At 35.2% G+C, this 12676-nt stretch overlaps 1 protein-coding gene across 6 annotated transcripts in view; it reads left to right on the top strand.

Moving 5' to 3' along the window:
- Nucleotides 1–12676, top strand: part of DOCK7 (dedicator of cytokinesis 7) — a 208106-nt gene that overhangs the window by 169606 nt on the left and 25824 nt on the right. For all 6 annotated transcript variants that reach the window (XM_067726375.1, XM_067726373.1, XM_067726376.1 and 3 more), the window contains 7 exons: nucleotides 1396–1492; nucleotides 1832–1966; nucleotides 3434–3586; nucleotides 8963–9121; nucleotides 9762–9862; nucleotides 10776–10968; nucleotides 12350–12493. In XM_067726375.1, coding sequence (XP_067582476.1) covers nucleotides 1396–1492; nucleotides 1832–1966; nucleotides 3434–3586; nucleotides 8963–9121; nucleotides 9762–9862; nucleotides 10776–10968; nucleotides 12350–12493 — 982 coding nt within the window. The remainder of the gene's footprint in view (nucleotides 1–1395; nucleotides 1493–1831; nucleotides 1967–3433; nucleotides 3587–8962; nucleotides 9122–9761; nucleotides 9863–10775; nucleotides 10969–12349; nucleotides 12494–12676) is intronic.

Below are 12676 nucleotides of genomic sequence, written 5' to 3'. Positions count from 1 at the left end.
AAACTCCCTGGGGCATCTTTTATAGAAGCACTAATCCCATTCTTGAGGGCTCTGCCCTGATTATCCAATCACCTTCCAAAAACTGCACCTCCTAACACCATTACGTTGGGCATTAGGTTTTCAATGTATGAATTTGGCAGGGAATGCAGATACTGAATATAACTGTGTTAAAAATTCTTAAAGTTTGAGTTTCTGCATTTCTGTCCTCTCTGTCCATGTTCGTTTCTTTTATTATTTTTCCACATGTTGTGTTTTTTAGAAATCAAAAATCACCAAGATACTATGCTATTAGTATGTTGCTTTATTTCTGCATTTGTATAATGTGTTCTCTTTGCTTATCTTACTATGTTTTAAGGGAGCCCTTTTTTTTTTTTGGTGTTTTCGTGATTCTTTTTGTTTAACCATCTTGTTTTGTCATGTTTCTTCACAAAATCTTGCTGGAATTTTAAGTTTGAACATTATATATTTTGTTGTCCAATTTAATTCTAACTGTGTTGTATTTTCTCCTTAAATTTAATTTGTAAATGTAAATTCATGGACTGTTCTCTTTAGTAACAGTAATAAAGATTCAGACTTTAACATCTAAGAACTTGGAAAAGTTAGCATTTAATATATCCTTTTATTTTTGCTTTGATTTATGTGTTTTTTGTCTACTTGGATGTAATATATAGTTTCTGTATATGTATTGCAACTAAAACAAATGTCTTTACTCATAAATCATATATAGTTATTAAGTTTTTTATTTTCATTAAATAATACTTTTGTAAATATTAGTATTCAAGTAAACCACTTCATTACATCAAGTTGTTTTATTTCTAATGAGTGCCATCCAGAGTCTCACTGAAGAGTTAAATCATTTTCTGTATTAAAATTTTTGTATCAAAAGTTTGGGGAAATTAGACAAAACTTTATTTTTAAAAAGATCTTTTATCTTAAATAAATATGTTGAAAATCCTTGAAATAGTAGTATGAATACTAAACATTTTGAATGTTGCTTTACATGAAAGCAGCTCTAAATACAAGCCCACATAGCACCACCTAGTGTCTACGTACCATTCAGAATAAAAGTTTTTTCCTGTGTTTGCTGCATCTCTGAAAACTAAATATTTATGCCTGTAGTGGCACTGTAGCACTGTAATGGGGTGAGAAAGTCTGTATTGGCATGGTTGAAAAAAATGTAGGTTAAAACAAAACATTTTAAAATATGCAAAATACTGTCTTTTTCCTTATTCTCTTGTAACTTTGCATTCAGGCAAATATTGAAAAATGGTTCCCCTGAAAAAGCAAAAGTTTCCAAGGTTTTTTATTTCTGTGCATCTTTAAGTCTTTTCTGAATTGCAGATCTATTGGCTTTTCTAAAAGATAAATATAATTTCTTATAATATTTTGTATTAGGTCAAGAGCAGAGATTGAACATGAAGCACTGATTGATGGAAATCTGGCTACTGAAGCAAATCTAATCATTTTGGATACATTAGAGATTGTTGTCCAGGTAAGGACACAAATTAGAGGAATTTAAAGTAGTATAGATTTGATAACTTAGGGTTGGGGGGAAAAAGTATTTATTGAACCATATAGTTACATTTAAATATCAGTAGATCCTAGAAGTTATGTCCTTGCTCCTCTTCTTTTCTCATTTAAAACCTATTCATTCTCCTCCACCTCTTTTTTTTTATCCAAATCCGTCTCAGCTTCTTTTCCTTGACGTCTTCCTAGATCTTACATTATCTTTTTCCTATTAAAATTTTTATTTGTTACTTATACATATTCTATCTCTCTAACCAAATTGCAGTTAACATCTCTATTTTATTTATCTATTTTTAAATTGCAGACAGTTTCTGTAACAGAATCCAAAGAGAGCATCCTTGGTGGGGTGCTGAAAGTGCTACTACATAGCATGGCCTGTAATCAAAGTGCAGTTTATCTACAACACTGTTTTGCTACCCAGAGAGCCCTGGTTTCAAAGGTGGGTTATTTTTGTACCTGCTGTCCTGTCAGACTTTGCTTTCTTTATTAACATTGTCTAAGATCATTTGACACATACATTGATCATATTTTAAATATACTTATAGTTAAAATTTTAGTAATAACCTAAGACTCATGATTCTTCTTTGCCTTTTGTCTACTACTTACCTTTTGGAATTTCTAAGAGTAGTTCTGATGTGGAGAAGGGCCTGAAATTACTAGCTTATTTTATTTTATTTTAGTTATTTTTTAAAATAAATTTATTTATTTATTTTTGGCTGCATTGGGTCTTCGTTGTTGCATGCGGGCTTTCTCTAGTATGGCGAGGGGCGGCTACTCTTCATTGCGGTGCGTGGGCTTCTCATTGCAGTGGCTTCTTTTGTTGCGGAGCACAGGCTCTAGGCACGTGGGCTTCAGTAGTTGTGGCGCACAGCCTCAGTAGTTGTGGTGTGCGGACTCAGTAGTTGTGGCACATGGGCTTAGTTGCTCCACAGCATGTGGGATCTTCTTGGACCAGGGCTCAAACCCGTATCCCCTGCATTGGCAGGCGGATTCTCAACCACTGCACCACCAGAGAAGCCCAATAGCTTATTTTAAATATGGGGCTTTTTGTGTTTTCTCTTCATCTTATTTTGGCTGTCCCTTATTGACTTGATTTATCAAGAATTCAATGTATAAGTTGTTCAGTCTGTTGAAATTAGCTTATGCTATGGTAAATGGAAAGGAAGGTGCTTCTGCTATTTGCCCAACTACTTCAAATATTTATTTCCTATGTTTGTTTTCCTCTGGAAATGTGTATGTGTATGCTTAATACTTAAGGTAGCTATTTCATCTTAGTCATCTTATAAGATGGAATGCAGAGCTGTTGATGAAACTTAGCCAGTGAAAATAACTTATATACTATTTTGTGATAATAAAAACATTTCACAGAATTATTATGTTAGTTACTATAGTAGTAAGTGTTTAATGCACATTATCAAATCTAAGGTAGTCATACAGTCCCACATAGATAACATCATTAGGCCCATTTTAAGGATGAGAAAATATGTCCAAGGCCATATTACTAGTGTAATCCATACTCGAACCCAGTCTATCTGGCTCTGTGGGCCATGTTATTAACCATTAGTAAATATTGTCCCTTAACATTCTTTTTTTTTTTTTGCGGTATGTGGGCCTCTCACTGTTGTGGCCTCTCCCGTTGCGGAGCACAGGCTCCAGACGCGCAGGCTCAGCGGCCATGGCTCACGGGCCCAGCCGCTCCGCGGCATGTGGGATCTTCGCGGACCGGGACACGAACCCGCGTCCCCTGCATCGACAGGTGGACTCTCAACCACTGCGCCACCAGGGAAGCCCCCTTAACATTCTTTTAATTCCTGGGCTACACCAACAAATCTCCACGTCAGGCTATATTGACATATCTCTGGAACTTTTACTGCATAAATTCAGTGTTGGTGTTGTTTCTTTACAGTTCCCTGAACTCTTGTTTGAAGAGGAGACAGAGCAGTGTGCTGATTTATGCCTCCGGCTTCTCCGGCACTGTAGCAGTAGCATCGGTACAATACGGTCACATGCTAGTGCCTCCCTTTACCTACTTATGAGACAGAACTTTGAGATTGGGAATGTAAGTGTTTCATCTCAGGATTGTATCTTTGATTCATTAGGAAATATAACTTCTGTAGATAACTATTAAAAGGGTTCAGGGGGAGCATGGAATTTTTTTGGTATGTTTTGAGTCTAATATTTGTCTTTCTATTTCTCATTCTGTGGACATATTATAAAAGTCCAAATCTTCAGTTTTACTTCCTATACTAAAATTAATGTGTAGTAGTACAGATTTAGAATATAAATGTTGAGCTATTGTAAATTTTAATTATTATCATTAAGTGAAATGAAAGTCATAAGGAAAATTAAAAGTTAAATATCTTGGCTTGATATTTTATGATTATATGCCAGTCTTTGAAGAATTCCATGTTTTCTTTTATGTTTTTTTATTTGATAATAGATTTGTGTTTTATTTTTCCTAACTTTATGAGTCAAATGTTTAGTTCATTTATTCTTACTCATGTAAGTATTTAAGGTCTAGAATATTCCATCGTGCACTGTTTTTGGTGTCTCATTGGTTCTGATATGTAGTATTCTCAGTATTCTTGGTTTGTAGATATTTGTAATTTCAGTTTATATTTTCTTTTTAACCCAAAGTTTTAAAGTTTTGATGATAATTTTTAGTTGTTTCTTTTTTTCTGGCCGTGCTGCAGCTTTCAGGATCTTAGTTCCCCAACGAGGGATTGAACCCGGGCCCTCAGCAGTGAAAGTGTGGAGTCCTAACCACTGGACCGCCAGAGAATTCCCAATAATTTTTAGTTTTATTGCAAAGTGGTCATACAATTAATACACTGTGTCTCCTTTTTGGTAGTATGGATGTGTTTGTTTGTGTGTCCAGTCATATAATGTTTTTATGAATGTTATGCAAGCATTTAAAAAGAAGGGGTACTCTTTATTTTCAGAATATTGAGTTAAACAGATATACCTTTTAATTACATTATTCTGTTTTTCTTTATTTTTGGTCCATTTGGTGGACTGAAGGAGATGATTTAAAGCCTATACACTGTCTCTTTCTCCTTTAGGTCTTTGTTGGTAAATTGATATTCATAACTATTTGGTATATGTATAACTACTATTCGTAGCTATTATATCTTACTATGAATTATTCCCTTTAGAATTGAAAAAGACCCTGAATTGGTTTCATTTAAAATTTTTATATTTTTGGACTGAATTCTGCTTTGTATGGTATTAAGATACCTCTGCTTTCTTTCTAATTTGAACGTGTCTTCGGTTACCTTTGCCTATCCTTTCGTTTTCACATTTTTGAATCACTTTATTTTAAACATGCCTCTCATATACAACATAGAGTTGGGTTTTGCCTTGTAATCCAGTCTCTAAGTTGAATTAAACCTTTTCATACTTGTTATTCTATCAGATACGTCCTAGAGTTGTGTTGTATTATTTTGTTATGCTTCCCCACCTCTCTCCTTAAAAAAATTTGTTGGTTGTTTTCATCTTGCACTTATGGTCTGTTCACCTTATTTTTTTGGTGTAGTCTTTATTATATTTAACAAAGTTTGTATTGTTCTAATGATTACCTTTATAATTATATAATACCTTCAGCCCTCTATTTCTTTAATCATGCATTCTCAGTGGAGGAAGTATTGCCACCAAGCTAGTGAATATTGGTTCTTGGTGGGGGGTGAAAGAAAATCTTAGCTATCACAGTGGCTTTCCTTGAGTTCTTTTATTTCTGCCATTTTTTTTCCTTTCTAAAGTGAATGGCTTCATAAATTTTTTATAATTTAAGGTAAAATATTTTATTAGAATTTTCATCTGTTTCATGACCATATTTTCCTATTAAGTGTTTCTTACCTCATGTTTCACTGATCTTCTTTACCTTTTTGTTTCTCTACATAGAATGAGATAGTTTATATTGGCCCAGGTATTTATAGGACATTCCTTCAGGAATGTGTCTGTCATGGGATTTTGCTGTTGTATACACATCTTACCTAACTTCCTAAAGTTTCTGGTCAATCTATTTCTAACCAGTCCCTCCAGATTTTTAGGTCATTTTGTTTCCAAGACAGATAGTTTTTAATCACTTCAAAGTGAGTTTCTTATTTAAAAGAAGTATTTTTCCGATTATTTCTTAAATCTGCACCGTAGGATTCCTCACTTTTTACTATCCCCTCCTTGCCTTCCATTGAATCTGCTTCCTATTTAGCTTGTCGTGGCAACCCTTATGCATTTTTCTAATATATGGATTATGTATGTCTCCTCATTTTGCTGAAATAGAGTTTATGGATTTTTTTCTGTTCATCTTTTATTTATTTATTTATTTTTTTGCGGTACGCGGGCCTCTCACTGTTGCGGCCTTTCCCGTTACGGAGCACAGGCTCCGGACGCGCAGGCTCAGCGGCCATGGCTCACGGGCCTAGCGGCTCTGCGGCAAGCGGAATCTTCCCGGACCGGGGCACGAACCCGTGTCCCCTGCATCGGCAGGCGGACTCTCAACCACTGCGCCACCAGGGAAGCCCCCCATCTTTTATTTTTATATGAAATCCAGGAGAAGTAGGAACTTGCTGTCTCTCACTATCCTATTTTCACTGGAAGCCAAGTCCTCTTTCCTAATTCAGAACAGAAGAATCTAGTTACTTTATGGATCTTGTTTAGTTTTTGAAATAAAGTCCCTAAAATTTGACTACACTTGGAGTTTTCTTGATTCAGTCTTCTGTTATTTTAGGAAAGCTTTATATAATAGGATGAAAATAGGTGATTTATCATCTTAGTGTGAGGTAGTGCCTCTAAAAAGGAATAGGTAGTTTTTTAACTGGCAGTGATTTTATATAGTTTATAGAATCAAGAAATACTAGTAGAACTAAGTATTAAATTGTGCTCTAGGTACTGTGGTAGGCATTAGGCAAACATAGATAAAAGGACAGTCCTTATTTTCAAATAGCTTAACATCTACTAGGGTAGGAGATGAACAGGTAATGTTCAGCTAATAATTGTAATAGTAAGCACTTACTTCACATGGTTTTGTGAGGATTATATAAATTAAGTAAAACACTTATGTCAGTAACTGGCTCTGAGCAAATGCTCAATAAGTGTTTGCTATTAATATAATGAGAGGTAAGCACAGGGGACTGTATAAGCACAGAGAAAAAGAGTTTATGCTCTCAAAAAAAAAAAGACGTTGGAAAAAAAAGAAGAGCTTATGCTCTCAAAGATCGGTTTTCAGAAAGAGGAGATGCTTGAACTAAAGATGAAGAATTGCCCAGTCGGATGGGTAAGTAGGTGGGTAGAACTTTGTAGGTAAAGAAAATGGCACATAGATAATTAGAAAGGCATTGAGATGAGAGTAGAAAACAGGCAGAGAAGGAAACTTTTTTAGCACTTCTTAATTGTTATGGCTCAAAGGGAGAGTAATAAGAGATAAAATTGTAATTGAAATGTCTGTACTAAGCTGTCATAGGGCAGACACTGTTTCTCACTATACTCTCAGTTCCCACCATATAGTTTGACATATTTACTTGGTCAAATATTCGAATTTTATCTTCAAAGGTGTGAACAGCCATTGGAGTATTTTAAGAAGAAGACTGACATGTTCAGATTCACATTTTACAAAAATTTACCTGATGCTACTTATAGCATCAGGGAGAGAGAAAAAGGGGTGAGAAAAAGGCCGAAAGATTGATTAAGAAGTTATTACAGTAATGGTAAGGGCATAAACTAAAGAAATGGCATTGGGAATGGAGAAAGAACAGATTGGAACAGATTAGAGGACAGTGTGGATTGGATTTATGGTATGAATAATGAGAGGGAGAATGACAATGGAATGACTCCTAGATTTTTGGCCTGAGTGACTGATTACAAGAATAGTAGCACCATTTATTTAATCAATAGGAAAAGAAGGTGTTTTTTGTTTGTTTCTTTCTTTGTGCTTTTGGCTGTGTTGGGTCTTCGTTGATGCGCACGGGCTTTCTCTAGTCGCGGTGAACAGGGGCTACTCTTCATTGCAATGCACGGGCTTCTCACTGCGGTGGCTTCTCTTGTTGCGGAGCATGGGCTCTAGGTGCACAGGCTACAGTAGTTGCAGCACGCGGGCTCAGCAGTTGCGGCACGTGGGCTCAGTAGTTGTGGCACACAGGCTTAGTTGCTCCGCGGCATGTGGGATCTTCCCGTATCAGGGATCGAACCCATGTCCCCTGCATTGGCAGGTGGATTCTTAACCACTGCGCCAGCAGGGAAGTACCAAGAAGGTATTTCAGAAGTGTTAAAACTGAGGTACCCATGCGACATTCATAAGGAACCATCTAGTAAAATATAACAGCTTGGAGCTCAAGAGAGAAATATGAACTGAAGACACAGACATGTATCTGTACTGGTCCAAGGCAGAAAAATGGATGAGGCTGTTTAGAGTATGAGAAGTGAAAAGGTTTCTTGACAGAATCTTTGGGAACACTGATATTTAAGAAGGGCAACTGAGGAATAAAGGAGACAGAAAAAGAGTGGATAAAGAATAGAAAAATCAGGATAAGGTGGTACCATTGAAGATAAGGCAGGCAATTTTCAAGGCAAAAGTAATCAATACATTTAAATATACAGAGATGTCAAGTAGAATATTGACAAAAAAGTATCTTGGATTTGGCGATTACTAGGTTGTCACTGATAAACTCTTAAGAGTACTTTCACAGTTGGGAATGGTGCAACAGAAATGAATTTTCGCTAGAAAAGGAAGAGTGTAAGCTCTTATAGGCATCACTCCAAAGATTCTACCTTTAAGTTTCTTTATAGAGGATGTGAGTTATTTTTTCATAGCCGTGGACCTAATGAAAGGGGCTAGAATGCAAAGACCGCATCTAACACTTAAGAATTTTGTGATGCTCGTCAAGTTCCTTTAACCCATCTGTAAAAATGGTATTATTATTAATAATATATACCTCATAGTAGATCAATGTAAAGTCTAGGCACAACTTCTAATTCAAGTCTAACACACAATTTTTATTTTTTACTCTGTTTTGTAGGCTATTATTACAGCAAGATTCTAAGCTTTATGTCCTTTTAAAAATAAGATTTCAGGGCTTCCCTGGTGGCACAGTGGTTGAGAGTCCGCCTGCCAATGCAGGGGACACGGGTTCGTGCCCCGGTCCGGGAAGATCCCGCATACCACGGAGCAGCTAGGTCCACGAGCCATGGCCGCTGAGCCTGCGCGTCCAGAACCTGTGCTCCGCAACGGGAGAGACCACAACAGTGAGGGGCCCGCGTACCGCAAAAAAAAAAATAAGAAGAAGATTTCAATATAAACATTTCATTACTTTTTCAAAAATATTTTGCATAGAATGGTATTTTTTTTTACTAACCTTTTCCTTTTAGGAAGTAAAAAAATATATACTTTTTCACTTTAAGCTTTCCTGTATTAAATGTTTACCTGGCAATTTCTCTGTTACAGAACTTTGCCAGGGTTAAAATGCAGGTAACCATGTCACTGTCTTCCTTGGTGGGCACGTCTCAGAATTTTAATGAAGAATTCTTAAGACGTTCTCTAAAGACTATACTGACATATGCTGAAGAAGACTTGGAATTGAGGGAGACAACATTTCCTGATCAGGTCAGAAATGCTACTTTTTAGAGGATTAACTGAAATAGGAATTGTAAATAGGCATTTTCCAAATTGTTAGATCAAACTTTGGTTTTAACTGGTGGAACCTGTATTTTTCTTTCATCCATGTGTGTCATAGATAGGGCTGAATCTCTTTGTTTTAATAAGCCACCCTCCCTTCTCAGAATGGTTAATATCTTTGGTGTTTAATTCTGTGAATTTGTACCAAAATAACATTAGACTTAGGCAGTATGGACAAAAAAAAGCTTTATGATGAAACTATTCCCACTGATTAATGTAATTTGCCTCAAACACTAAAGTTTCTACAAACTACCTTTTGGGAAAATCTGAAACATAGGAGAAGATTTCCTTTTGTGTTCTTTTCCTGTATTCCCTATATCCCTATATGTATTTTATTTCTACTTACATTTCTACTTGTTTCTGGGTGAGAGAACTGAAAAAACAGTCTGCTGAGCAATTTGTATAGTTTACCACCCTTCACTCATCTTACCCCATCATACCCAGACTCTTTAGAACTATATCAAAATCATATTGTTTTGAAATCTTTAGATGCTTATCTGAAATATCTTCCAAATTAATTTAATGATTGTGAATGAATGGATGTTTTTCATACAATTCTCTGCTACAGGTCCAAGATTTGGTTTTCAATCTCCATATGATCCTTTCTGATACTGTTAAAATGAAGGAACACCAGGAGGATCCTGAAATGTTGATTGATCTAATGTACAGGTAACATTTGTTTGATTCACTTATACCTTGTATAATGGGGCTTAAATTAGTACGATACACAAAAAACATGAGATTAAAAAAAATACAAAACTTATTTGTCGTTTTCTAACGGTAATTGAAAAGTCAAAATGTGCTTTATCAGATCCCCTGTGTCACTTCTTCTTTTAAGAACTATGAATAATTGTTCGGTATATTTATTGATTATCAAAAACAAGAGGATTATTTAAAGTAATGACACATTTAACACCTTGGCATCCTGGGCCCTAGATTTCCTAGGAAGGCCCAAGATCCATATTTTAAATGTAAAAGTTCTTTAGGAAGAAAATACAGTGTATTAACGTTTTACTACAATATTAATTTTGCTGATTTTAAATATGGTTTTGCCTATAGGATAATATTTATAGGGTATTTTGAGAATTTTGTAATTCCTGTTGTAACTTAAAAGATGTAAGTAAAACTTGACTTTTTCTTTGCCATATGACCTTCTCTTTTTACAGTTTTGGAGTTCCTTAAAGGCACAAATAAAACAAAAACAAATATGTTCTTTAAAATAAAAATGATACAGTGAAACAATCTTCTATAAATTTTTTTCCTTGAATAGAAAACTTGTTTATATTCCTATAATAAACATGTAAATTCCCACAGTTTTTCCCTTACTGATTGTTTCCTTAGTGTCCAGATTTTCATATAAAATGTCCTTTTTTTAGCCCCCCACTGCAAAAAACTGATATTACTGTTCCATTGGCCCACAGTTGTTTCTCTAAGCATACTCAAAGACATTTTCATACGACCCAAAAACTTGTCTTAATAGGTTGTGTTCAATAACAGAAACCTAAACACTGAAAAAGCAATTTGGACTCCCTTCTAGCTTGGGAAGCAAATGCTAATTGAGAAGAATTTCTGTTCTAACTAGAATTGCCAAGGGGTACCAGACCTCTCCAGACCTGCGGCTGACCTGGTTGCAGAACATGGCTGGCAAACACTCGGAACGCAGCAATCATGCTGAAGCTGCCCAGTGCCTCGTTCACTCAGCAGCACTTGTTGCTGAATATCTGAGCATGCTGGAGGACCGGAAATATCTTCCTGTGGGATGTGTAACATTTCAGGTAGGAATCTGCCAGGTTTACATTAAATCAAGGTATGTCCTTTTTTGGATTTAACTTTTCTCACTGGTGTTTAGATTCATTCAGCTTGTAAGGAAAGCATAAAGACTGAAGGTGATACTTCAGTAGATGAATTAACATTTCACTATTACTTTCATTAATACATTTTTAAAGTGTATTTCTCATTAATTCTCTTCCACATTTTCTTACCTCTGCATTATCAGTGCTGTGTATATTTATTCTCTTTGCCTATACTGCTGTGGACTTTGTAGCATCTATGAAATACATTCAAGATATTGAGAATCAGAATTCAGTGGAAACTCTTAATTGGCTTTTAATTAAAATACCAGGTAAACCAACATTCTCCATTCCCTGTATAAATATGCTAATATATGACTCAGAGATGATAGCTTATGCTCTAGTACGGTTACATCCCCCTTACCCACTAGTTGAATTCTTTGCTTACCAAGAGTTAGTTATACTTTGCTTTTCTTAAAACCTGTTAAAGCCAGGTTTGGGAAGTTACAAAATTTAATTAAATATTATGTTCTCTGATAAATCTAAATGCAATAAGAAAGTAAGTTATTGTTTCTCTGAAAACCAAGTTGAATGTTTTGCAAAGAGATCAGACAAATAAAGAAAGAATGGGGGAAAAGCTCCGAGAAGTCTAGGATAATTTGATAATCTTTTAAGTTCAAGTTTTTACTCTAAAGAAACCAAAACTGGAAATCTTAAATAAAGGTTGCATTGTGGGTATTTAGTCAAGAGAGATTACATGGAACTCTGATCTCGAGACCCATACACAAAGAAAAGACCTTAGATCTACTTCAGGAAATTGACAAATGAGTGTATATCTACTGTGAATATTTAGGTTCAAATCAAATATTTAAGGTATGTAGGTATCATTTCTTTTTTAGAAATAATGGCTGATCCCAATCTCATTGGGTAAGAGGGCTTTTAATATACCTGAGTTTTCTCATTAACTTGATGTATGTTAGGCAAGCCAAGGGACCATTTTTGTACCTTATTTTCCCTGAAAGAGAGTTTTAGCAAGTTCAATTAAATTAAAAATAAAGATTGTTTAAGTCTCCATAGGTGTTCTGTGTGATATTATGATTTTCCTTAGCCCATGATTTTTCTTAATTTTCTTTCTTGCAACTTTTTATTAATGGAAAAGTTATCTAGCAGTGGTGTTACACTTTATTGTCATCTTCACAGTACAAAAAGTTTTTGGAGATTTGTCTTTTATCTTTGCATTGACTACCCTTTTTTTTTAAACTTAAGCTGGTAGCTATATTTCATCATCAATTACTTCTTCATATACATCTTTCATGTTAAGAAATTAATTCCATTTCACAAGCCTTAAACATTTTTTTCCTCCTAGAATATTTCATCTAATGTTTTAGAAGAATCTGCAGTCTCAGATGATGTGGTATCTCCAGATGAAGAAGGTATCTGCTCTGGAAAGTACTTTACTGAGTCAGGACTTGTGGGATTACTGGAACAAGCAGCTGCTTCTTTCTCTATGGTAGATGACTCTTATTCATTTCTTCCCACAATTACATACTTCTTAATTATTAGTGACATGTATATTTATGCTTTCTGCCTACAACTCTGCTTTTCCTTTATGGTAGTTTTCTCTAAATACCTTAAGAACCATCTAGTAACATATTTTCTTTCTAGATTCATCATTGCTTATTCCTTTTTATTT

This window comes from Pseudorca crassidens, chromosome 2, assembly GCF_039906515.1.
Source record: "Pseudorca crassidens isolate mPseCra1 chromosome 2, mPseCra1.hap1, whole genome shotgun sequence".
NCBI lineage: Eukaryota > Metazoa > Chordata > Mammalia > Artiodactyla > Delphinidae > Pseudorca > Pseudorca crassidens.
The sequence above is the reverse complement of the archived record's forward strand: the minus strand, read 5'-3'. Positions and strand labels throughout refer to the sequence as shown.